Source organism: Callithrix jacchus, chromosome 14, assembly GCF_049354715.1.
Source record: "Callithrix jacchus isolate 240 chromosome 14, calJac240_pri, whole genome shotgun sequence".
NCBI classification, from domain to species: domain Eukaryota; kingdom Metazoa; phylum Chordata; class Mammalia; order Primates; family Cebidae; genus Callithrix; species Callithrix jacchus.
The window spans coordinates 59,233,889-59,261,789 of NC_133515.1; the positions used below are offsets into that span (position 1 = coordinate 59,233,889).

At 37.8% G+C, this 27,901-nt stretch overlaps 1 protein-coding gene and 2 long non-coding RNA genes across 4 annotated transcripts in view; 2 read left to right on the forward strand and 1 right to left on the reverse strand.

Moving 5' to 3' along the window:
- Positions 1–13,624, forward strand: part of LOC144579298 (uncharacterized) — a 129,408-nt gene extending 115,784 nt beyond the window's left edge. For both annotated transcript variants that reach the window (XR_013526611.1, XR_013526614.1), the window contains one exon: positions 13,421–13,624. This is a non-coding gene — a long non-coding RNA (uncharacterized LOC144579298). The remainder of the gene's footprint in view (positions 1–13,420) is intronic.
- Positions 13,625–15,666: 2,042 nt separating this feature from the next.
- Positions 15,667–27,649, reverse strand: LOC144579299 (uncharacterized). Its single transcript, XR_013526617.1, has 4 exons — positions 27,403–27,649; positions 25,324–25,486; positions 22,823–22,889; positions 15,667–18,732 (listed from the first exon to the last, which is right to left on the reverse strand). It is a non-coding gene; the product is annotated as an uncharacterized LOC144579299 (long non-coding RNA).
- Positions 16,065–27,901, forward strand: part of RTN4 (reticulon 4) — a 275,201-nt gene continuing 263,364 nt past the window's right edge. The window contains 3 exon segments of the mRNA XM_078349321.1: positions 16,065–16,122; positions 16,800–16,908; positions 16,910–19,203. Of these exon segments, the coding sequence (XP_078205447.1) occupies positions 16,808–16,908; positions 16,910–19,203 (2,395 nt within the window). The 5' untranslated portion in view covers positions 16,065–16,122; positions 16,800–16,807.

The following is a 27,901-nucleotide window of genomic DNA, read 5'->3' on the forward strand; positions in this document are numbered from 1 at the left end:
CATCATGCCCAGCAAATAAAGTATTTTCAAATGTAAATCATTGAATAATTATTTTAAAATTATTATTAAGATCTATAACGTGCATTTTTTCCTTTCACTGGTTCAAGTCCACCAGAATTGTTAGTGACAGTGATATTTACATGTATATATATCAGTTACAATAATTCATAAGTAGCTTTACTTTTATTTGTGGTAGAGCAGCAGCGTTCTTTTGCTTTGTTGATCATCCTATGAATGCTGGGCAAACTCTTTACTCATCTATCTATCAAACACTTATTTTTTTAGAAGTCACTGAGATTAACAAATTTTTATTTTGCACCAGAGGTTAGTGCTTATATTATTGCATCAATATTAACTGCTATTTACTATTAAAATTGTAAATCTACTACTTTTCATAATTATTCTTTTGTGAAACTTTGATTAAAGATACTCCCCTGAGACAATTTTAGGTACAGGGATATATGAATGCAGAAATATCATATAAGCAACTTACAAATAACATAAGCCCTGTTTATATTAGACTTATATAAAAGTCCTGTGACACTTATCATTAAGGAATTTCAGATCAGTCACAGTGGGAGATGCATACAGGGAAGACTGAACTGCTGATAGCTAAACTGTGACAACAGAAAAGGCTGAAACAAAATATTGTTAGTGTATTTTTGTATGTGTATGAAGTTGAATGAAAATCATGCATTTTTGACAATTTTTGATAAATATTTGGCAAACACTTCAAATATGTCTCTTGTAGTCATCAGTGTAGAAAATTGTTTTGTTTAAATTCATTTGGTATTAACCTCCCACCCCAAAATTCTACATCAATATGTCTCACTTCCTACTGTTCCCAACCCCTCCAAAAAATAAAACCAAACTTAAAGCAAGTCACAAACATTCTGTAAAAATAAAGTCAGTTATCTGTGGAATTGATGTGATAGGTCTTGAACCTATTGTTGATAATTAACCCAATCAAGTGACATTATCAGGAAATCTTTATTATTCTTTTCCTTTTTTTAAGGTTCATAAACTTTATTTCTTAGAGCAGTTTTAGGTTTACAGAAAAAATGAACAGGAAGTAGAGTTCCCATACACTCCCACTCCTGCCCCTAACCACAGTTTCCTCTATTCTTAACATATTGCATTGAGGTGGTACATTTGTTACAACTGATGAACTGACACTGATATATAATTAACTAAAGTCAATAGCCTACATTAGGGTTCACTCTTTCTGTTGTATAGCCCTATGGGTTTTGTCAAATGCATAATGTTATGTTTCCACCATTAAAGGATAATATAGAACAGTTTCACTGCCCCCAAAATCTTCTGTGTTCCACCTATTTATCCCTCCCTCCAACTCCTACTTTTGTGATACCCAAATTAAGCTTATAGTAATGTAAATTAGTTGGAGCTAAGAATTTGCTTAAATAACCAGTGATTCCCCATGGCAATCAACATTTTTTAATTATTAATCTAGACTAGCACTATGCAAAATAAATATAATGTGAGCCATTATGTATTTAAAATACTCCAGAAGCTGCTATAGAAAGAACAAGTGAAATTAATTTAGTAATATTATACTTATCCCAATGTATTCAAAATATCAATTTCAACATTAAGTTAATATAAAAGGTGAGATATTTTACATTTTGGGGGTACTAATTCTTGAAATTCAGTGCTCATTTTACGCTTAACAGCACATCTAATTTCAGTCTAACTACATACATTCTGAGTGTTCAATCAATAGATTAAGGCAGGTACCTTAGTCACTGGCTACTTGTGTCTACAGACTGATTAAGACTTTGAGCAACTTGAAAGCAAGGTATCCTCTTCTCTCCAGGGCTTCCAGAGTAGTCAGGCAGAGAATATTTTTGAAAGGTAAATCAGAAAGATAAAAGGATCCTGATTCTTTTTTTTATTTTTTTTTTTGAGACGGAGTCTTGCTCTGTCGCCCAGGCTGGAGCGCTGGAATGAAATGGTATGATCTCAGCTCACTACAACCTCCATCTCCCGGGTTCAAGCAATTCTTCTGCCCCATTCTCCTGAGTAGCTGGGATTACAGGCAGGCGCCACCACACCCGGCTAGTTTTTGTATTTTAGGTAGAGACAGGGTTTCACCATGTTGGTCAGGCTGGTCTCGAACTCCTGACCTCGTGATCCGTCCCTACCTCGCCTCCCAAAATGCTGGATTACAGGCGGGAGCCAACGCGCCCGGCCCAGGATCCTGATTCTTACATGTTCTGCAACTATTTTCTTTAAACTCGCCTGTCTCAGAAAAGGTGGAATGGGGGTCATGCTTATTCCTGCACATCAAACCAATGAGTACTGGGCTTCCTGACTCCCAGAAAGCCTGAATCATCTGAAATGTTGACTCATGAACCTCAGGTGACTGAAATGTAATGTGAACCAAGTTAGCTTTCCAAGGCATCTTTGTATTTCCACTTTCCTTTCTCCCCCGCCCCGCTCTTTGGGTGACTCACTCTCCCACCACGTAAGAGTCCAGCAGCAGGCAGGGAGGGCCCCAAACCCTCTTTGGAAGAAGAGCAGACTTTCAAATGGTCGGCCCCAGATCCCCAGTTAATTCAGCTCAGCTGTTTTGCCTACCAATTCCAGAGCCTGCAGTTTAGACTGAGCCTAACTGTCAACAATTTTTTTTCTTATTTTAGGGTGGCGGTAGTAGTGATGTGGTTTGGAACTTTAAGTGAAAATATAATCTTGTATAGCAAAAATCTTCAAAAATCCTTAGGGCCCACTTCACAGTTCAGTTAGTATCTTTCTCCAGTCGGTTTTTTTCCTTTCCCGGGAGGAAAGTTTCCACCCTCAGTCCCCCAAGATAAGGCCCTTCCGGTGGCGCGCCAGGAACCTCGCCGACCCCTCCCAGACAGCAGCAGCCCGCCCTCTGTCCCAGTGCTCCAAACACAGACGGACCCCCAGCTGCGAGCAAGGCCAAAACCACACCCCAACTCACTGTTAACCAAAGTGGGTGGAGCTTCCAGCTCCCAGCCCCGCCCATTGAAAGCAATCCCAGCCGGTGAGAGAGAGAAAGTGCCGTAATCCCCACCCACTTTCATCTCTTTCCCTTTCCGTTGGCCCGGCCGGTCGTCCATCTTCTCTATCCTGTAGCCGATTGGGTCTCTCCCTCCCGCGCCAGTCCCTGCCCTCCCTGCCAGGGAGTGTGAGTCACGCCAAACTGGGCGGAGAGTCCGCTGGTTTCTCTCCCGGCTAGTCTGGGCGGCGGCGGCAACTGGGGACGGGGCGGGTGGCGCATCACCGGCGCGGACGCTGGAGGCGCAGTCTCATTGTTCCGGGAGCTGTCACCACAGCAGGTCCCTCGGCACCACTAGTTATTTTCAAATTATACCTTAAAGCAACTTATTTGAGTCACTACTGATTCAAAGCCTTAATTTAAATGGTTCCTTTTTAAGGTATTTTGCTAGCCCAGGATAAAAGTATCAATTGAATGGCTATTTCTTGATTCTTCCCTGGAACCCCTAATTAAATAGAAGTAAATGTTGCAGATATACTATACTTAAGGTACATTCTTTGAGACTTTTTTTCCTGTTTCTAAAGGGATCAGGTTCTTCTGAAGATCACAGCATTAGGAATGGGAACTGTGGTGGTAAAACTATAGTTCTCATTAGTGTTTGAATGAATGTGACCTTTGTGGATAACTAGTGCAGGACTCAGGTATGCAAAATGATGAGACCCAGCTTTACTGATGCTAAGGTTTTCTCAGACTAATGCCATCATCATCCTTTTTTAACACCAAAGGAGGAGTTGATAATTTCATATTTAAGCTGCAGAGTTTTATGTTTCTTGGAATGATAATTATTGATTTTTAAGTTGCTTTCGTCATGTGTTCCCATAACATTCTGATAAGGTATGGTTACTCATTTCTGTCCTCCACCAGATGGTATACTTAATGAGGAAAGGTGCTCTTACCCTTTTCCTTGAGGAAAAGGACCGTACGCGTTGTATCTGCATTGCAGTGCCTTAGATGTGATAGGCACTCAGTTGATGAATGATTAAGATGTCATAGATGAATGCTGATCTTCATATTCTGTATAGTTCTAGAATTACTTTATTTTCTCTCAATAAAAATCCCAAATGTTATGAAAGCATTTATTTATATATACAAGGTAAAAATTCCAAATAATACTATAAGAATATACAGAAAAATAGCTCTGTTACCCAGCTTTTCGAAAATTGTTTTCTGTAGATCCATCCTCTGTTAGTAGTTTCTTGGGTATCTGTTTAGAGATAACCTATGGATAAATATTCATTTATACATGTCTATCTTTTTCACTTTATTTTCCACAAAAACAGCTGCAGAGGACTCTGGGGATATACCATATTTTATTTAATGAGTCCCTTGTTGATGGTTACTTAGGTTGATACTTAGTTTTTTCTCTTACGAATAATATTGCTGTGAACACTTATTTGGGAATACATGCCATTATACATGTTGTGGGATAAATCTGTGCAAGTAGAATTACTGTTTCAAAGGATATTTTCACTTAAAATGTTGGTATCAAATGCCAAAGTGTTCATTGTTCCAACCTTTATTCCCACCAACCTGTTAAGGTACCTTTCCCTTATATCTTTACCAACACAGTATAACTAATATGTGGTTTAGCAAACTGTTCTTTTAATTTACATTTGAGTCATTTTTCATAGGCTTACCTATGAAAAATGTCTACTAAAAGAATTCAGCTAAAACTGTGGTTAAAATGGCTTCAGTACGGTAGAATTAGTATCAAGCATCCAACTAATATTCTTATTTATTTATTTATAGGTGGAGTTTCGCTCTTGTCGCCCAGGCTGGAGTGCAGTGGCACAATTTCGGCTCATTGCAACCTCTACCTCCTGGGTTCAAGCGATTCTCTTGTCTCAGCCCCTGAGTAGCTGGGATTACAGGAACCTACCACAATACCCGGTTAATTTTTGTATTTTTAGTAGAGATGGGGTTTCATCATATTGGCCAGGCTCGTCTCAAACTCCTGACAGGTGATTCACCTGTCTCGGCCTTCCAAAATGCCTGCGTGAGCCAGCATTTCCAGCCTCTCATTTCCTATTATTTAGTGAATGTCATAAATGGTCAGTTTTTTTTTTTTAACAGTTAGAATTCAAGTAAGGTTCACATATTACAATAGATCAATTTGATTTATTAGTCTTTTAATCTATTGTTGGGTTCTCCCTTGCTTGTGGTCTCTCTCTTTCTCTCTGCAGTTTGTTGAAGAATGTCCATACACTTTTTTCATCTTAATGTTTTATTAAGATACAATTTACATGCAGTAAAATGCATAGATTTTAACAGTTTTATGTTTTGATAAAAGCACACATTTGTTTAATCCACACCCTTGACAAGATATAGAACATTTCTTTCATCCTAGAAAGATCTCTTGGGTCTTTAGCAGTCAGTCCTTCAATTCTTTGCCCTGGTTCCTACCCCTAACACCAATCCCAAACAACCATGTTTTGATTTCTTTCATCGAAGATTAGTTTTATGTATTATAAAGCATCAATCACATGAATGGGATCATACATTTTGTGTCTGGCTGCTTGCATTCAACATGATGCTTTTAAGACTTATCAATGATGCTGCAGGCATCAGTAATTTGTTCCTTTTTACTGCTGAGTGGTATTCCACTTAGGTATCAATAATCTGTTCCTTTTTACTGCTTAGTAGTATGCTAAGAATATACCACAATTTAATTATTTATTCACTTGTTGGACAGTTGGATTATAGTTTTTGGCAATTGTGAACAAAAGAATGCTGTGAACATTCTTACATAGACATTTTTGTATACATATATTTTCGTTTCTCTTAGGTAAATACCTGAGAGTAGAATTGCTGAGTCATTGGGGTAACTATATATTTAACTTTATAAGAAGTTGCCAAACTTGCGCCACCACTTCCACCAGCACTGTGTGAGAATTCTAGTGGCTCTACATTTTTACCAACATTTGATATTCTCAGTCTTTTAAATTGTAACCATTTTAGTGGTTATGTAGTAGTTTCTCATTGTGGTCTTAATTTAGATTTCCTTAGTGACTAATGAGTTAGAGGATTTTTACATGTCCTTTATGTGTGTATTTTCTTTTGTGAAGTGTCTGTTCAGGTAATTTGCCCATTCTTAAATTGGGTCATATACCCTTTTATTCCTACGTATTTGTAAGAGTTCTTGCTATATATTATGGATACAAATCTTTGGTCTGATACATGTGTTGTGAATATATTCTCCTAGTCTATAGCTTGCCTAATAACTTTATGAATTGTTTCTTTTGGTGAGCATACATTTTTAATTTTGGAGAAGTCATAATTTTTCTTTCACGATTAATGCTTTCTTGGTGATGTCTAACTTCCAGGGTTGTGAAGACACTTTATTTTCTTCTAGAAGCTTGATAGTTTCAGCTTTTGTTTGTCTTGACTCATTTTGAGTTAGTTTTTGTCTATGTTATGAGTTACCATAGATCCAGATTTATTTGTTTTTTCCATATATATAATATCCCGTTTTTCCAGCAGAGTTTTTTGAAAATATTTTTCTCTTTCTATTGAATTGCTTTGATGCCTTTGGGAAAAAAATTGACCATACAAAGTGTGTCTATTTACATACATCTGTTTTATTCTATTGATTTGTCTATCCTTAGACCAATACTTGATTATTGTAGCTTTATAGCAAGTCATAAAATTAAGTAGTCTGACTGCTAGTTTGATCTTCTTTTTCAAAATTGTTTTGTGTCTTCTAGTCCCTAGTATTTCTGCATACACTTCAGAATTAGCGTGTTCATTTCTACAAAAATGCCTGCTATGAATTTGATTGGGATTGCATTGAGTCTACAGATTAATAGGCGCATAATCTGGGTTTGAGATTTTACCCCACTTCAAAGGTAACAAACAAGTTAGCCTGTCATAGTTTCTTGGATGCTGGAAGAGGATATAGGATGCCTGGGTCAGAGGCAAAGGACTTTATTACTCACGGCAGTGACAGTAGCCAGAATATTAGCATTTTCTTGTGCCAGTTCCCTCAGCCCTATTTTGCGTGGAGCAACACTGAAATGGCTGAGTGAGATCTGTACCTGTAGCGGGTTGTATTATAGGACAGAAATATTAAGCTTAGGGAAACGAATCTTTTGTGTTACATAATAAGCATGGCTGTTTGCTGCTGAAGAAGAAACTGTTTTCCAAGACTGTTCACGATACAAATATTTTTAAAAGATAGGAACAAAGGCAAGATGTGTAAAAACACAAGATACTCAGAGAACTGTTTCCTGGCAGTCAATGATGTTATATCTTTCAACCCATGAACACGTTATCTCTGTTGTTTAAATCATTTTTAATTTTCATCAGTAGTGTTTTTCAGTATAGCAATTTTGTGCATTTTGTTAAATTTATGACTAGTTATTTTTTTTTGTTATAGTAAATGATACTTAGAATTTTTTCCATTTTCCATTTGGTAATACAGTTAAGTTTTGTGTATTGCCTTTGCATTTATCCTGCATCCTTGCTAAATTCACTACTAGCTTAGGTAGGGTTATTTTATTTTGAATCCTTAGAATTTTCCAACTACACAGTCCTGTTGTCTGTAAGTTAAGATAGTTTTACTTTTCTCTTCAGATCTTTATGAGAAGGCTGGTAGACTGCATGTTTTACACAGATTCTTGATTGAATGGATTAGTCTTTCACCTTTAATTGTGGTGTTAGCTGCATATTTTCCCCAGATATCCTGACAGGTTGAGAAGATTTTGTTCTGTTCCTAGTTTGCTGATAATTTTTAGGATAACAGGTGTTGAATTTTGTCAGATAAGTTTTTGGCATCTGTTGAGATGATCATGTAGTTTTCCTTTTTTCGGCTGTTGTTACTATAGTGAATTTCATTATTTGATTTTTTTTTTTTTTTTTAAACAGAGTTTTACTCTGTTACCAAGGCTAGAGTGCAGTCTCATGATCTTGGCTCACTGCAACCTCTGCCTCCTGGTTTCAAGGGTTTCTTGTGACTCAGCCTCCCAAGTAGGTGTGACTACAGGTGCAGGCCACCACACCTGGGTAATTTTTGTATTTTTAGTAGAGACAGAGTCTTACCATGTTTACCAGCCTGGTCTCAAACTCCTGTCCTCAAGTGATCTGCACACCTCAGCCTCCCAAAGTGCTGGAATTAAAGGCATGAGCCCTGCCTATTTTTGGATTTTGATTGTTGAACCAACTTCATCTTCCTGGAATTAAACCTCACTTGGTGATGATTATACTTTTTATGAGTTACTGGATTCAATCAGCTACCATTTTATTGAAGAATTTATGCATGTGTGGTTATGAGGAATATTGTTATGTAAATTAATTTTCTTCTAATATCCTTGTCTGGTTTTGGTATTAATGCATAAATCTATAAAAATTTTTGGGAAGTGTTTATTTTTCCTTTATGTGACAATCACCACCTGCGAAGGTCTGTCCTGCAAGTCAGCCCTGACTCCGTGACTGATGAATAAAATACACTTACACACCAGAATATAGTGATGGAATGGGCTAGGAAGGTCGTCAGCTGCTGTCAGAGGGTGATTGCAGCTACCTAACCCCTTCCCGGCTGTTCTTGCTGTCATTTACACTTATTCAGTATAGCTTTAATGACAGAGGTTCTAAGTCAACATGCTTGTTGGATAATTAACATCGTAAAAGACTGGTTTTAGAAATATTAAAAGGTTTTTGTTCTGGGGTCCAGAACAAACACAGATAATCCCTCTTCAACTTCCCCCTGAGAGGACCATCCCTCACAAAGTTTACATGAATAAATAAGTAATTAGAGTAGAGACAAAGGAATGTGGAATAAACAGACCTGACTGGGGAAGCTTCTGTTATCCCTGTTCTTCTCTCTATGACCTAATGTTCTAAGGTAAAAACTGGCTGCCTTCAGCCTGACCCATTCCAAAAGGTTTGGGACTGTAATCTTAAAACTCTCCCTAATATTTCCCTGAATATTTTGCCCACCACCCTGAGTGAATCCTCAACACCTTAATAGGCTGAAAGAGTGTGTGTAAGGTTAGTATTATTCATTAGATATTTTATAGAATTCACTGATGATGTGCTCCATCTGTGCTTGGAGTTTTCTTCCGGGAGGTTTTAAATTATGTGTATACTCACAAAGAGCTATTCTGATTTTTTATTTCTGCTTGTGTCAGTTTTGGTAATTTGTGTCTTTCAAGGAATGCATCTATTTCATCTTGATGACTGGGTTTAAAGAAACTTGTCTATTTCATTTTGATAAGTAGACAGCAAAGAATTTATCTACTCAGTTGTCTAATTAATTTATTGCCATAAATTTGTGCATGATATTATGTTTTTAGGATCTACAGTAGTAGTCCGTTTTATTTTCAATACTTGCTTCCTCTCCATCTCTCAGTCTGTGTCTCTCTCTATCATTTTAGGCGATTATCAATTCTGTTGATCTTTTCAGGAAGCAACTTTTTGTTTCATTGTTTTTTTTTTTGTTCTGTTTTTTATCATTAGTTTCTACTCTTTCCTATTTATTTTCTTTTACTTGTTTGGATTTAACTTGCTCTTTTAAAGTGGAAGCTTTACACTTGGATTTTAAGCCTTTTTTCTGAAAGAATTTAGAAACTATATGTTTCTCTCTAAGCATTACCTTGGCTGCATCCCACACATTTTCATTATCATTTGATTCAGAATATTCTTTAATTTTCCCCATGGTATTTTCTTTTATTCGTGGTTTATTTAGAATTCTGTAGTTCAATTTTTAAACATTTGAGGATATTTTAGATGATTTAATTGAATTCGCTGTAGAACATAGACTGCATGATTTCAACTGTTTTAGATTTATTGAGATTGTTTTGTAGTCCAGGAAATGTTTTATCTTGGTGAATATTTCATGTGTACTTAAGAAGAATGTGTATTATATTGTTGGTTATAGTGTTCTATAAAAGTCAGTTTAGTTTATTGGTAGCATGACCTAAATCACCTGTATCGTGTGTGTGTGTGTGTGTGTGTGTGTGTGTGCGCGAGTGTGTCTCTGTCTGTCTTTGTTTTTCCTTTGTCCCATCTGCTTTCTGGATTCTTTTATTTTCTTCTGTTTTTTTCTTTTCGATTAATCAAGGATTTTATAATATTCAGATTTATCTCCTCTATTGGGATTTTAGCTGTACGTCTTTATTTTTTAAGAGGCTGTTCTAGGGATTACAGAATGCATTCTCAGTTTATAAAATAGCAAGAATCTTATACCACCTTACATGTTCCACATGTAATAAAACATACTTTCATATACTCTTTTCATCCCTGTGCTTTTATTGTCATAAGTTTTGCTTCTGCATGTATTAACAGTTATTGTATTTTGTGATTATTTGTGCTTCAGAAAGTTAGTCTTTGAAGAAAGAAATGAGAAAAAAAGTTCTTTAAAAAACATCTACTTATGTATTTACCATTTTTGCCATTCTTTATTCCTATATAAAGATCCAAATTACATCTGGTATCATTTTCTCTCAGTCTGAAGAACTTGATTTAACATTTCTTGTATTGAAGGTGTCTTGGTGACAAATTCTTTCAGCTTTTGTTTACCTGAAAATACCTTTATTAATTTTTAATTTTTCCATATATTTGTTTGTTTAGAGATAGGGTCTTACTCTTGCCCAGGCTGGAGTGCAGTGGCATGATCGTAGCTCACTGTAGCCTTGAACTACTGGGCTCAAGTGATCCTCCCACCTTAGCCTCCCAAGTATGTGGGACTTCAGGCACACGCCACTGTACCTGGCTAATTTTTAGATTTTTTTTTTGGAAAGATGGGGTCTCAAACCCCAGGGCTCAAGCAATCCTCGTGCCTCAGTCTCTGACAGTCCTGGGATTACAAGTGTAAGCCACCATACCTGGCCATTAAAAAATATATACATGTTTTGAATAATACAGTCAATTCTTGTTTTTTAGGTATCGTATGTTCTGTATAGCCACCAAAAACAGGGAATTAGCACATACTGAATCGTTGTTCTTAGGGAGAATACTGCGCAGGTTCCTGTAAGCCTCTTGACAAAATATTTTTGTTAACCAATCAGTACATTACCTTGTTTTATGTGTTTTTCTGTCTAAAGCCACCTGGGGTACAACAATACAGTTAGATAGAAGGTGTAAATTCTAGTATTTGATAGTACAGTAGGGAAATTATTATTAACAATTAATTTATTTCAAAATAGCTAGCAGAATTGTAATGTTTCTAACACAAAGAAAAAAAAAATGTGAGGTGATGTATAACCCTGACTTGATCATTACACATCGTATATAGGTATCAAAATATATGTACCCCCAAAATATAAAACAACTATTATATATAAATTAAAAAATAAAGACATCTTATTTAATATGTATTACTGATTCATTAACATTGTGCTCATGGCCAAGAACACTATAATTCATGCCTGAAGGAAGATTATCTAATGTATATTTTCTCTGTAAGGCACATCATAGCCTTCTTGTGGTTAAAAATACTACCTAGCATGTCAGCGCTATGCATAAAGGTCATATTAAACAGGGAAATCAACGAGAAAAACGCAAGAATGAGAAAAATGTGGCACTAAATAGATTGAGAGGAGGACACTTGTTTACAGTGGCAGAGCTGAAACAAGAAGGCAGTCGGGTTGCCTTGTTCCATCTCAGCTGAGAACTTGTACTTTGGATGACCTGAAGTTTGCCTGCTCTGCTCAGGTCCATGTCCTGGAAAATGCTACGAGTATGGATTTTGGGGTTACATATTTAGTGAGTAGGTAAATGAGCAAATAAGGAATCCTGAGTAATGAGGATCCTCTGTATATAATTCTAGATTGTCAGTGTTTCATAACTTTAAAGGTGTTCCATTACCTTTTGGATTAAATCATTGAGAGGTGAGGTCATTCTTATTGTTGTTTACCTGCTTTTTTCCTCTGACTGTTGTTAGGGTTGTCTCTGTCTTTGATTTGCCCTTATGATGTGCCCCTTTGTGGTGTTGTGTTTATTCTGCTTGGAGTTCATTGAGCTTTGTGGATCTGTGGATTGGTATTTTCAGAATGCCAACTTTTGTCCAATTTTAGGCCATTTTATCTTTTTTGGGGGGGAGGTTAGGCAAGAGAATCTTGGGAGGTGGAGGTTACAGTGAGCCAAGATAGTTCCACTGCACTCAAGACTGGGTGACAGAGCGAGACTCTGCCTTAAAAAAAAAAAGTGCTAATTCAACACCTGTGTTATTTATTTATATTTGCTATTCTTATTTATGGTCATATTTCCTTGCCACTTTACATGTCCAGTGATTTTTAATTTTATTCTGTATGTCATGGATTTGGTGGTTTTAACTTTGTTCTGGCAGGCTTTTAATTAGCTGGAAAATAATTTTGATCCTTTCAAGTTTTGATTTTAAAGTTAGGGTGGGTCTAGAGGCAGGGGATCTGCAGACTAACAGGGCCAGATGGAGTAAATATTTTAGGCTTGTGGGCCATACCGCCTTTGTCTATACTGCTCATCTCTGTTTTTATTGTGCAAAAGTAGATATAGACAGTACAGGAGTGAATGGACATGGCTGTATTCCAATACAGTGTGAGCCCATGAGCCATAGTTTGCTTACTCTTGGTCTAGAGTATCCTTTATTTTAGGGTTAGAGTAGTCCTGCTTGAATTGTTTAATGAGATATTTCCTGTCTGACTGGTCAGAATTTTGAGGTCAGGTCTTCCAGCACTATCTGACCTTCGGAATAATCCGTTTAGCTTGAAGATCTACCGAAGGTTTCTTGGCGAAGCCTTGGTGAGTCTTGTGCTGTGCATGTGCAGCGTAGTATTTACCCAAAGGTTTTAGACCCCTGTCCACATTTTTAGAGCTCCTTTTCTGTAAAGCTTTTCTTTGTATGTTATCCTGCTCCACAGATTCCAGACGACTCCTCAGCCTCCTCGGCTTAGCGAAAGTGAGGTATTCTTAGACTTCTGCCTGTACTGTAGACCAGAATGTGCTTTTAGACAGAAAGCAGGGTAGTCATCTCGCAGGTTTACCTTTTCTCAGGATTCACACTACTGTACTGCCTCTTGTCCAGTGTCTCAGGATAGTTGCTTCTAGTATTTTGCATATATTTTTAGTTGCTTATATTGGAAGAGTTAGTCTGATACAATTACTCTTATAGCCAGAAGCAGAAGTTCTATGGTTTTAAAATGCAGTTTTTTTGTAGTTTTGTAATTAGATATGATTTAAATGCCTTTGTTTTCTCATGTGAAATGAGGGTAACAGAAGTCCTTCCCTTACAGGGTAGGTTTGAGAACTGAATGAACATCTGAAACAAATGTGCCGGGTCAGCACAGTACCTGTCCCACATGAATGTTTCTATAAATATTGTTATATTGTAAAATAAAAGCAATAGATCAATGTAATATTTCTGCTAATTACAAGGTATTTACTGGGTAACAATTTACCTTGTTTCAGGAGAAGAAACTTGAAGGGCTGATATAGTAAGAAGGATTCACACCAGTTGCACTTGTACATAAACACAACCTTCAGAAGATGAAGCACATCTCATGCTTCGAGGAGATCGAGCAGAAAAACAAAAAAGTTAAAGCATAAAGACTTGGGAATTAGATTGTTTTGAATTCTGGCCCTCTGGTCTCCTAGCTCTGTGATTTAGGGCAAGTAAATCTTCTTTTTTCTTTCCCTCTCCCTCCTTCTCAACATTTTGAGGTAGGTACTATTATTATCCTTATTTTACAAATCTTATGAGGCACAGAAAGGCTAAGAGTTACACAGTTGTAAGTGATGGGTTTGTGATTTGAACTTAGGCAATTCAGTTTCATGATCCATGACTGCTTTATTGGGAGTCTGAGCTGTATTCTTGAAGGCCCAGAAGATAGTTAACTATTCTGGATTTTTTGGTTTTTTGAGAGCTTTTAAAAATGTAATACTTGTTTTATGGTTAACTCTGGATTGAATCCCATTTACAAAACGAAGATTTTTTTCCTTTTTTTTTTTTCTTAAACTTAATGAATCTTTGAAATACCAATTTGAAAACTTTTTTACTTAGAAAAACTCCAGGAATATAGTTTTTATTATAAGAGATCCTTACTGTACTAGGTAGGAATAAGATTAGAGTACATTAAAAAAATTTAAATTTTGGCACAAATTTAGATGTTGTTTGTTGTCCCACTAATTTTCACAATAATGTATGTTTCTAGTTCACTTTCCAGGTAGACTAGCCTCTGAAGCTTTTAACTATATTGTCTGGATTAAAAAAAAGGCAACCATTTTATTAAGAATTGGCTCTTATTTAGATGGAGCAGGTGTGTAATTATTTGGTTCTGCTCTTTGACTCTTAAATTTCAGTTTTCTACAAGCTCACAATTCATTCTTTTAGCCGAAGGGAACTTTCCTTCATTTTACAAATGAGAAACTATAATTTAAGATCGCATAGCAAGTAATTTTTTAAAAGTGTACACACATATATGTGCACTTTATTAAAAAATCTTATAAGCCATTAATATGTTACCCCTTTGACTGGATAGCCCATTCTACCTATTGCTTTAGATTGTAGGAAACCCTTTTAACCACACATCATAAATTTCCTGTCATCATACTCATCTAGGAATCCTTTATGACATCATGCCCAGTATATATTTATCTAAAATATATATGACCTTGTGAAGTTAACTCTCCTAATTCATTAAGGGTGATATGCTTGGAAGATAAGTCCATATTTGTGTTAGCTACATCTCTTTGATTTTTATCTATTTTGATGAGCCTTGTTTAGTTTGGCCTTTTGGATGAAATTGTCTAAATTTATTAGGTTCTCTCTGTTAAAGGAATACCACCTTCCAGCCATCTCTCAGGCTAATTCAGATTGTCTGATGGTAGAGGCCTTTCTCTAGTGTAAACTGTGGAAGATCTTTAGCTTAGGATCTCCCAACTGCAGGTACAAGATGATATTGTACAAAGCTAATATTACCAATATAGAGTATATTAGTTAGCTTGGGCTGCCATGTCAAAATATCATAGACTGAGTGGTTGAACAGAAATTTACTTCTCACAATTCTGGAGGCTGGTAAGTCTAAGATCAAGGTGCTGGTGAGGTAGATTTCTTTCTGAGGCTTCCTCTGGCATATAGGTGACCACCATCTCACTGTGTGCTCACATGATCTCTTATGTATGCTTGGGGAGAGAGGGAGCAGGACTGAAAGCAGCTCTCTGGTATCTCTTCCTGTAAGGGCACTAATCCCCTTGGCCCAGGTCCCTACCCTGACTGTATTTAATTTTAATCACCTTTCAAATTCCCCATCTTTAGCTACTATCACATTGGGGGTTGGGGCTTTAACATGAGTTTTGGAGGGGATATAAACATTCAGTTCTGTAACATACAGTGATTAAGGAAATGGGCTCTGGAGTTGAATTGCCTTAGTCTATCACTAGTTGTGTGTACAAATAACAAGTAGCCCTCACTTAGGTTAATTTTAAACAAAACTAGTAATAGTGTCATCCTAAAGCAATTATTATTATTATTCTTTGTATTTTGGACTCTGACATTTGGACATTGGCACAGGACTAATGTCTTCAAAGAACAGTGTACAGTGACTCTTTCAATATAGACAACTTAGAATGTAAGAGAAAACGCATAATTCTTAAAAAGTGTTTTTCTAAATTGAACATATGCCAGTAGCAAAAGAATAAGCATTTATAGTTGTTAATTTTATACAAATTCAGCTTTTTATTTTTGGCTTGAATAGGACAAGACAATTTACCTATATGAAACTGAGTGAAAGCTTTGGATATGATATGTTAAGTGAAACAGTATTTTAAAGCCACCTTGATTCAGAAGTTTCTTTAACATAAACAGGTTGTATTGCTTCTTGAAAAATGATAGGTTCTATGCATAGCATTTAATCAACTTTATGATATAGGTGATGATTTAAGTTGAATTAATGGTACTACTTTTTTTGACTTCCTTTTGATCTTTGGCCCTTTCTCTGTAGATAAAATTTTTTGTTAACTTACTACAAACTGAAGCCTGGCTTGCTCCTCTTATCTTTAGTCTCCTTTCAATCTGTCTTTATTTCTGCTGAGGTTATATTCTATTTGTTTTTCAGATGAGACCCTTTTTGCTCTTCCTGCTTCATCTGAGCCTGTGATACGCTCCTCTGCAGGCAAATTCTTTCTGCCAGCTTTTTATCCTGTCTGTGTTCTAACTTTAATTCTTTAGTGTGTTAACTCTATGCAGAGTAATTTGAATTTACTAAAAATTAGGATGGTTCCAAGAATGTTTGCCTACTGGGAAAGTTGAAATTTGCATTTTATATTGTATGCCCAAGGGAAAATGAACAAAATCCGATGAACACTTGGAAGCACATGAGGAATTCCCGGACCCTTGAATTACATTTACATATTTACCGCTCCCTTTCTCCAGATATAGTTTGAGTATAGCCAGAAAGGCTTTCATGTAAATAAATAACCAGACTGGTATTTAATTACCCAGCGCCCCTTCTTTCCTATACTGTCATTTAAAGTCTTCACAAATAAGCTTTTCTTCTCTAAAACTAGCTAATAGTCTCTTAGTTGATAACATTTGCGGTTTTCTCAGACTTGATTTGTCTTAGCATGGCATGTATTGCCTCTGTAGCCATGCATATGTTACATTTACAGTAGCTTAATATTTTCAGTAATGATTCAAGTCTATTTTTTTAGTCTATTATTTATTGCTATTAACATTTCATTTTAGTAAACAGTAAGTCTTTACTAGCACTATTTTGAATCTGTCATAAAACTTGCATTAACTCTGAGAACACTGGCATTCTCTAACTTTCCTTTCTGTCTGTGGTCACAGAAAAAATTATGGACTTGAAGGAGCAGCCAGGTAACAGTATTTCGGCTGGTCAAGAGGATTTCCCATCTGTCCTGCTTGAAACTGCTGCTGCTTTTCCTTCTCTGTCTCCTCTCAGCCGCTTCTTTTAAAGAACATGAATACCTTGGTAATTTGTCAGCAGTATTACCCAGCAAAGGAACACTTCAAGAAACTGTCTATGAAGCTTCTAAAGAGTTCTCAGAGAAGGCAAAAACTCTGCTTATAGAGAGAGATTTAACAGAGTTTTCAGAATTAGTATACTCAGAAATGGGATCATCTTTCAGTGGCTCTCCAAAAGCAGAATCTGCTGTAATAGTAGCAAACCCTAAGGAAGAAATAATTGTGAAAAATAAAGATGAAGAAGAGAATTTAGTTAGTAATAACATCCCTCATAATCAACAAGAGTTACCTGTAGCCCACACTAAATTGGTTAAAGAAGAGGACATAGTTACGTCTTCAGAAAAAGTGAAAGACAGTTTTAATGAAAAGAGAGTTGCAGCGGAAGCTCCTATGAGTGAGGAGTATGCAGACTTCAAACCATTTGAGCGAGTATGGGAAGTGAAAGATAGTAAAGGAGTTAGTGATATGTTGGCTGCTGGAGGTAAAATAGACAGCACGTTGGAAAGCAAAGTGGATAAAAAGTGTTTTGCAGATAGCCTTGAGCAAACTAATCATGAAAAAGATGGTGAGAGTAGTAATGACGATACTTCTTTCCCCAGTACACCAGAAGCTATAAAGGATCGTTCAGGAGCATATATCATGTGTGCTCCCTTTAACCCAGTAGCAACTGAGAGCATTGCAGCAAACATTTTTCCTTTGTTAGGAGATCATACTTCAGAAAATAAAACTGATGAAAAAAAAATAGAAGAAAGGAAGGCCCAAATTGTAACAGAGAAGACTACTAGCGCCAAAACATCAAACCCTTTTCTTGTAGCAGCACAGGGTTCTGAGACAGATTATGTCACAACAGACAATTCAGCAAAGGTGACTGAGGAAGTAGGGGCAAACATGCCTGAAGGTCTGACTCCAGATTTAGTACAGGAAGCATATGAAAGTGAATTGAATGAAGTTACTGGCACAAAGATTGCTTATGAAACAAAAATGGACTTGGTCCAAACATCAGAAGCTGTGCAGGATTCACTCTGTCCTGTGGCACAGCTTTGCCCATCATTTGAAGAATCCGAAGCTACTCCTTCACCAGTTTTGCCTGACATTGTTATGGAAGCACCATTGAATTCTGCAGTTCCTAGTGCTGGTGCTTCCGCAGTACAGCCTAGCTCATCACCATTAGAAGCTTCTTCAGTTAATTTTGAAAGCGTAAAACATGAGCCTGAAAATCCCCCACCATATGAAGAGGCTATGAATGTATCACGAAAAAAAGTATCAGGAATAAAGGAAGAAATTAAAGAGCCTGAAAGTATTAATGCAGCTGTTCAAGAAACAGAAGCTCCTTATGTATCTATTGCATGTGATTTAATTAAAGAAACAAAGCTTTCTGCTGAACCAACTCCAGATTTCTCTAGTTATTCAGAAATGGCCAAAGTTGAACAGCCACTGCCTGATCATTCTGAGCTAGTTGAAGACTCCTCACCTGATTCTGAACCAGTTGATTTGTTTAGTGATGATTCAATACCTGACGTTCCACAAAAACAAGATGAAGCTGTGATTCTTGTGAAGGAAACTCTCACTGAAACTTCATTTGAGTCAATGATAGAACATGAAAATAAGGAAAAACTCAGTGCTTTATCACCTGAGGGAGGAAAGCTGTATTTGGAATCTTTTAAGCTCCATTTAGATACCACAAAAGATATGCTGTTACCTGATGAAGTTTCAACATTGAACAAAAGGGAGAAAATTCCTTTGCAGATGGAGAAGCTCAGTACTGCAGTTTCTTCAAATGATGACTTATTTATTTCTAAGGAAGCACAAATGAGAGAAACTGAAACATTTTCACATTCATCTCCAATTGAAATTATAGATGAGTTCCCTACATTGATCAGTTCTAAAACTGATTCATTATCTAAATTAGCCAGGGAATATACTGACCTAGAAGTATCCCACAAAAGTGAAATTGCTAATGCCCAGGATGAAGCTGGGTCATTGCCTTGCGCAGAATTGCCCCATGACCTTTCTTTCAAGAATGTACAACCCAAAGTTGAAGCGAAAATCAATTTCTCAGATGACTTTTCCAAAAATGGGTCTGCTATGTCAAAGGTGCTTTTATTGCCTTCCGATGTTTCTGCTTTGGCCACTCAGGCAGAGATAGGCAGCATAGCTAAACCCAAAGTTCTTGTGAAAGAAGCCGAGAAAAAACTTCCTTCTGATACGGAAAGAGAGGACAAATCACCATCTGCTATATTTTCAGCAGAGCTGAGTAAAACTTCAGGTAATCCAATCTATATGCAGTTTTGTGCTTTCATGCCACTTTTTGACTTATGGAACATTCCACTACATTTTGTGATAAGAAGTCTTCTCCACTATCTCATTTAAAGGTTTTAGTGCTTTTTCTAACTCGCTTACACTCAGCATTCAACCTTAACTTTTCACACAGTTAACTCCGTTGGTCACTTTTATTGTGTACTATGGAATTCTTAATAGAAAATATTTTTATTAGACTTGACTTTAGTACCTATTTCTTTCTTTTTTTACTTGTGTTTCTTGGTAACATGAAGAGCAAGAGATATTAAAATATTTTCAGATGTGTCTTTGTTATCCCAGAAATTATTTCATATTTAATTTTTAAGAACATTTTTGTAGCATGTTTTAAGTATTTCAATATCATATAGTATTTTTCCAGTGGTAGGTGTAACATTAGGCATAGTGAGTGTAGACATTTTGTTGAAAGGTAGAAATTGAGTTAAAGGCTATTATCAATTATTTTGAAATGTATTCTTTCTTTCTTTTGAGTATCCATTTTCCACATAACTGATTTGCATAAAGTGATTTGTGCGTGTGCTTTTTATTAGCATTCTGATTTAGCTGTGTTTTATAAAATGGTGATTATGGCGAATTTGCTGAATATACTATGTATTTGAGTTGGGTAGCACAGTGGTAAACCAGCTGCTGTAATCTAAGAAAGAGGAGATTATGAACATTGAGGCAGTGGGATGAGCACAGATACATAGAACATGGCGTTTGATAGATAGGGACATAAAGGATGAGGGGAAGCGGTAAAGATGACCCCAGGAACCCTGGATTCCTGGCATGTGCACATGTATGGATGGCAATAGGAGAAACTGAGCTAGGAACATGAGAGATTAAAGTAGGTTTAAGAAGGAAGATAACAGAGTCAAGTAAGAACTTTTTTAAAAAAAAGATAAAAAGGGGAAGATACAAATTCAGTTTTGAATATGTTGGTATTGATGTACACACCTCTAAGATAGCCAGTAAGTTATGGATATTATATATATGAAGCTCTTGAGAGAGATCTTGGCTGTATGTTTCTGTCATGGGCTCAGACATAGAAATTAAAGCCCCAGATACCAACTAGGGAGAACCAAGAGAAGAGCACTACTTAAAAGTGGAAGAAATTGTCAAAATTAACAAATACTAGAGAGGGCAGTTAAAGATGGCAAGTTGGTCAAAAAGGAGGGTAGGTGTTGGCATGATAGCAGCAAATGGTGTGGTGTGAGTAGGCATGGCTAGGATTGAAGAGTGAGTGAGACTTGAGCAAATGGATATTAAATGTTGACTACTCTTAAGAAGTTTGAGTTTTTTATTGGAGAAAAATTTAAGTGTTAGCAAGCAGGAGGAATAGTATGCAGTGGAGGAAGGGCTTCTTTTTTTTTTTCCTAAGATGGGAAGGGGAAAATCTGATTACAGGCATTGGCAGAAAGTCAGAAGGGGATAGGGATGAGCTCCCTAGTTCAGGTGGAAGAGAAGTGTTAGAGGAAAGGACACAACTTTGATTTTAGGGAATGGGAAGGAAGGTATAAGTATTGATACTATTAGAGTTTTGTGACTTGAAAGTTGAGGGAATTCTTTGATGTTTATGTTTATTCTTTAAAGCAGTATGTTTGTTTGCTAGGACTGAACTGGATCACGCTTGGCTAGAAGAGGTCTGCAATACCTCTTACTAGGGAAACCAAAGGCACTGTATTAGGAGTCTGATCAAGGTTGAAAGGTGGTCTAAATGTTAGGGTGACTTTTCTTTGACTGTGCCTAACAGCCTAGGTATGGGTTCAGAGAAAGCAAATGGTTATATTGACTCAAGGATGTGTTTTGGTATGTGGGCCCTGTGGTAGGACAGTAAGTCAAGAAAGCTGAGGCTGATAGCAAGATGGACTGTGGCATCTGAGTTGAAGGATTTGAATAGAAAAAGGCAGGACAGGTAGGAGGAGAGTAGACAGTCAGTGAATTCAAGACCTGAATTAGGTTTAAGAACCAAGAGTAGTAGAAATAAATAAATGTGAGAATGATAGGAGATTGTGGTCAAAGCAAGGGGGAGAGAGAGAAAGAATGCATGTGTTGGTGAGCAGAGGAGTGTGTGTGTGTGTGTGTGTGCATGTGTGCGCACGTGTGTGTGTGTGTTTTTGATGTTGGATGTTGGTTGTTGAATTCAGAATTTCAGAGGAATAGCAGTTCAGGTTGATTTTCATGGCCTGTGTTAGACCATGAGGCAAAGGCCTACGGTATAGTCAGATTAGGATTGCTAGAGGTGAGGTCAAGTAAACTATGAGGCTGTGATACTGGATTGCACTTCTACCTAACATTGAAGTCACCCAGAATGATGGCAGCACTAGGGGTGGAGAGGAAGAATAGGGCAAGAGTCTTTGGTAAAGAGCAGTGAGGTGACTGGCAGGATGGTAGATAGAAGCAATGAGGAAGGATAGAGAATGATATAGCAGAATTACCAAGACTTTTGCCCAAGGCCTCTGAAATAGAAGTCTGGAAGCAGCATTGGTGAGTAGACGGTACTGACCTTCTTTCTCCTATCTTAGGTGTGTAGAGTATGAGACAACAATTTAGCCTCCATGTAGCAAGTTCCACAGGGAAAGCAGTGTCCTTGAGAAAGAGCCCAGTTTTCATGCAGGTGAGGTAAAGGCAAGAATGTTCAGTAAAGAAGTTGAGGGTTAGAAGAGCTGGTTCACAGTGGAGTGGCGGTATCAAACAGCACAGTAAAATGGTTTAGGAGGGAACAGTAGAAAGAAGGGTCCCAGAAGCCCAGAGCAGCATGGTGATGTCTGCGGGTGAAGGGCAAAGGAGTGAGCAGTGTGGCAATGCCTTTGAAGTCTCCACCAGCCCCAGTGCTCCCTCCCAAAACTTAAAGCTAGCGGGCCTCTAGTAGATGGTGGCTCTCAGGAATTTCAGTATTTCAGGAGTCACCTGTTTCTTGGATTGTTTTTGTTAAACCTGGGGAATCTATAGCCTAATAGTTTAGAAGTAAGGGAAGAAAAGGGGGCATTGCACCTGAAAGCTTAATGGGGAAGGTGGAAGAAAGTATAAGCAATGCATGGTCATTCCCTTTTAGAATATGTTTGTTTATCTCCTTTCTCAGAAAATTGTTATTTCCAGCCTTTTTGACTTAACCTCTTTTTTTTTTTTTTGATATTAACTATCACAGCAACTCACTAAGGAATAGAGAATTATTTAGATACACTCAATATACGTATTCTACAAAAGTTGTGGGAAAGAAACGCAGTGTCGCTATAATAAAAGCAATATAGGTGACCTGAGAGTTTAGTCTTCACTATACCACTGGCAATCGCTTTGTTTCTCTAAATGTCAGTTTCCTTTTCTTTAAAAGGAAGGGTGAGTTAGCTCAAGTCCTTGCAACTTAATAATTTTCTTGACTTAATTATATAACAGGCATCTGTTAAAAGCAGGTGAGTAGTTGCTTAAATATGGTTATATCAAGCAGTATACAAGATATTTTTGAGGGGAGCAGAGAAAAAGATGAGACTAAGAGTTTTGTCCTTATGCTACTTACAGCCAGCTAATAATAGACACAGTTGAGGGAATAGGGAAACATTGTGATCTATGTTATAGTAAGGATAGGCACTTACCTCTCTATGTTCCTGAAAGCGAGGTTTAAGTGTACTGAAGTCAAATGTACCAAAATGCAGCAGTGGTCTGATAAAACATAAGGGAACCTCTAATTATTGGATGACTTGAAAGTTTTATGCCATCTCTAATTATGAAATACTTAAGTGCATTTTTAAAAAAATTCTGACTCTTGTTTATTAATGTATATGCATTTAAACATTAAAGGTATTATAAATATCAATTTCCTCAGGACATTTATTATCTCATTTGTTCTTCTTTTCCTTTTTTGAGACAGGTTCTTGCTGTGTCACCCGGGCTGAAGTGCAGTGGTGCAGTTATGGCTCACTGCAGCCTTGATCTCACAGGCTCAGGTGGTCTCCAGGTTCCCAAGTAGCTGGGACCATGGGCTTTTGTCACCATACCTGGCTAATTATTTTTTATAGAGAGGAGATCTTGCCTTGTTGCCCAGGCTGGTCTCAGACTCCTGGGTTCAAGGACCCTCCCACCTCCCACCTAAGTGCTGGGATTCGGGCATGAACCTCCCTCCAGGCCTTTCCTGTTCTCAGTTTCTTAAAATGGCATTTTGTAGGCAGAAATCAGTTTTAGTTTTGGGAAGAAACATTGATCTTGTAAGAGAGATGAATAATGTATTATGATGCAGATATTGGTGCTTTATTAATTTGGCGGAGCAAAGTTTGTTAAGAAACTAATAAATTCTGGTCTTCTCCCCCCTCCGTTTATAAAGATATTTGTGAGAAACTGTATTTTTACTATTGGAATATAAATGCTGGTTTTTTTGTTTCAGTCTATCAACATGAAGTGTTTTCTCTTTAGTACCTCATAATTTAGAGAGGGTTTTTAATGATCTAGGTCCAGCATTTCATGCACGTTCTTTAATCTAAAGAAATCTGTAGCTAAATTACGCTTTCAGTACCCAATATATTATGATTATTATTGGCACTTCAGTTTTTTGGTTTTCCACTTACAAAGGTGTAAGGTAAAATATTCCAAATTTATTCTGTATGTAGGCCAAGATGGCAGAACTTCTGAAAAGAAGAGTTAATCGACAGGCAGCACTACCACCATGTGACAGTTGAAATATTTTTTCAGATGATGCATGAAAGTCGCAGTTTGGCACAGGAACGACTGTTTAAGGATATGGGTGTGTAATGATTGCTAGTGGGAGACTACCACCACATACTAAGGGAGGAGAGAGGCTAACTCTCCCTTGGGATGTTTTTCATGGAATCAATGATTCTGTGAAAGTTATAGACAGCAGATGTGAGTAAACAGAATGAATAACCTGTTAATTTATATAAATATGATTTTATAAGTTTTCCAGATCTTGTTTTGGTGGATATGATATTATGGTTAGTAGGGAAACCTATTCACTTGCAGCTAGACACTTAGATGGATTTGCAGATTGGCCATGTGTGACTAAGTGCAAAGAAACATTTAGGTGTATTCAGAACCAAACTTAAAAATCATTCTGTGCTAGAGAAGGTTTTATCATATATTAGTTGCTAAATTTTCTATGACTAGATTTAAATGGATATTTTAAAAAAACACCATGGTATCATTTGGATGTCTTTTGTGTTAAAACCAACTGATTTTTTTTGTATGTTTTTTGTTTGTCACAGCATCTTATTCTGTAGAGCGCGGTGTGATCTCACTGCAGCCTCCACCTCCCAGGCTCAAGCTGTCCTCCCAGGGTCAAGGGATCCTCCAGCCTCAGCCTCCCAGTAACTGGGAATACAGGCATGTGCTATCAGGCTTAGCTAATTTTTGTATTTTTAGTAGAGGGTTTCACCATGTTGGCCAGACTGGGCTTGAATTCCTGGCCTCAAGTGATCTGCCCGCCTTGGCCTCCCAGAGTTCTGGGGTTACAGGTGGAAGCCACCACACCTGGCCAAAGCCAATTGCATTTCAAGTTAAGTTTTTATTCAGAAATTACTTCAAACATTTTACAAAGTTGGAAATCTAAAAATAATACAATGTGTTATACCCTTGTTTAACTTTACTGATTAATTTTTTTCCCGTTTGCTTTATCATTTGCGATTCCTCTTTGTATAGATAACTGTATATAGACATATAAATACATCTTTGTTTTCCTTGAACCATTTGAGCATAAGTTAGATACATTCTGGCCTTTTACCCTGAATACTTCAAATAAGGATATTTTCTTTTTCTTTTTCTTTTTTTTTTCTTTGAGACAGAGTTTTGCTCTTGTCGCCCAGGCTGGAGTGCAATGGTGCGATCTCTACTCACTGGAACCTCCACCTCCTGGGTTCAAGCAATTCTGCCTCAGACTCCCAAAGTAGCTGAGATTACAGGCAACCACCACCACTCCTAGCTAATTTTTTTGTATATTTAGTAGAGCCAGGATTTACCATGTTGGCCAGGCTGGTCTTCAACTCCTGACCTCAGAAGATCCACCCGCCTAAGCCTCCCAAAGTGCTGGGATTACAGGCGAGATCCACCACACCTAGCTGGCTCATTCATTCTTAACATTTATATTTACCACTGTAGGATTTATCAGTGATCCATCGATGGTCCCTTCCATGGCCTTTCTTCTCAAATCTCCTGCATTTTTGACATCTTTAAATAACAGAAGGGTCACTCTGCATTCAGGAAATAGGTCCAGCTGCTGTGTTAACTGCATTTCACAGATAAGCAGGAATCTACTGCACACAAAATGAAAAGATCAAGACATTTCTTTTGTTTAAAAGTTAACATTAGAACTCACTTCTTAACAAATATTCAATAACTTTGACAGTAACATGATTAAAAGTGTTAAACTAGAAAAATTCATTGCCAAAGCCCATTGGGCATCCTCATGAGATGTAATATTCCTAACCCTGCTGAGCTGTTTCTAATTCCATTGCCATTCCTGGGGAAAAGCCAAGGGGCCTAACTGGTTGCTGTTTATTCAGATAAAGCAGGCTCAGATGCATGCTTGAAGAGCTGCTTCCCCAGCAGACATGTAAGAGCAGAATGTTAGGAATTTTTTATTCTCTCTTTTTTTTAAATTGTACTTTAGGTTCTGGGGTACATGTGCAGATCATGCAGAATTGTTGCATAGGCACATACATACATGGCAAGGTGGTTTGCTGCCTTCATCTCCCCATCACCGATATCTGGTATTTCTCCCCATGTTATCCCTCCCCACCCTCCCCACCCCCTGCTGTCCCTCTCCTAGCCCCCCCAAACTGACTGCAGTGTGTCATGCTTTAACAACCATTAAAACATGTGGTCTTGATGGTGTGTAAAAATGGCAAAAATAACATTAAGTAAAAACATCTGAATGAAAAACAACACAAACTGTGGCCAAATCGTGGGCTTTTTAGAAAGCTTTTAAATATTGAAAAGAAAACACACCAAAAAGTTAATGTTATCTCTTACTTAGAATTACATTTGACTTTTTTTGTTTCAAACAGGAAAAAAATAAATTTGTGAACAATACCCTGGCACACAGTTGAATCATTAGTCATGCTAAGGGGGAAAAAATGGATACAGAAAGATAAAATTAGTAGCATCCCATTTATATAAAAATATGCACAATCTTTTAAAAACACATGAAGGAAACACATTTAAAATATGACCATCTTGGATAGTGAGATTATGAGGTAATTTTTATTGTCCTTTATACAGAGGAAAGTATTTTATTATGTATGCTCTGAATTTTCTACAGTGAGCATACAAAACATGAGAACGCATAATCAGAAAGGGAAAAAAATGTGGTTTTAACACTGAGCGGGGAAGAACCCTTAGAAAATCTCAAAATAGTTTGTTCTTCTTTAGTGTAATTCACTCACTCAGGCCAGAAACTTGGAATCATCGTTGAGTAGCCAACCTGTCACTCAAATCCTGTAGCTAATCCATAAAGTCCTGAATTTTCACCTCCTGAATATACTTTTGATTCGTCCACTTCTCTCCCGTATGTAAGCTAGGTCACCACCACTCATCTACAGCGGTAGCCTCCTAAGTGGTTTCTCACAATTCCTGCCCTCCTACAATCCAGTCTTCCCCCCCGCAGTTACAGTGATCCTTTCAAAAAGTACATCAGATCCAGTCGTTCTGCTGCTCTTATGATAAAGCGCCTACTTTGTGTCACGGTGATCTATACCGTAATATCTGGTCCCTGCCTCCCTCTTCTGCTACCGCCGCAATGGCCTTCTCTAAGCTCAGGTCACCAAGTTTTCTCCCCGATTCTGCCCTATCGGACAGGTAGTTCCCTCTCATTTCAGCTCCGCCTGACGCACTCCTCCCTCCCTTCAACTCCATTTGGTGTCCATTTGCTACAGCGCCCAGAACACCAGGACTAGGGCTCTTTTTAGTCTGAGTATTAGCTCCCTTTTGGTCTCAATCACAGCGTTAAAGAATCGTGCGCCTATCCGCTGTATGTCTCCTCACTGAACGATGTTTCTTGAGGGGATAGACTGACTCTATCCTTCTTGTACTGCATTCCTGGAGGCTGGCCTCGTTGGCGCTTGATAAACACCGGCTGAAGAAACCGCAATCATTGTCCTAAGGACACCATTAAAGCTGCCCGGACCCTCCCCCTCCCGAGCCGGCCCGTAAGGGCACCAGGAAAACTCACCATCCGGTCCCCAGTGCGTCTCGGAAGATCGCCCGCTCTGAAACAAAAGTCACAACTTCCGGAAGCGATGGCTAATCCCCCTCTCCCCGACTTCTTCGAGCGGGTTTCCGGATAGGCCGGCTCGGGGTTGCCATGTTTTTCCGGGTCCAGGTAGGAGGGGTGCTTCCGCTCTTCGTCCCGGCGCTTCTCCCGCCTCTCCAGCCTGGGTCACCTCTACGGACGCGAAGGAGAACAGGAGCTGTATGTCACTTCCGACGAAGGAGATGGAAGACTCTATGGGCTGGGACCGGAAGCTGAGGTAGGGTTTCGAGTGTCTGCTCTGTTTTAAGCTGTGTTGGGCGATGCACCGGGTGTCCTCGGTTTCCTCCTGTACAAGGAAAAGTACTGACCAAGATGAGTTTTACATGCATTGTGCTGCTCCAGATTTCTTAGTTCTTTTTCAGGGCCTTGCCTCCTATGACACTGGACTTTTGAGTTTAATGCTGGAACAAGTTAAAAC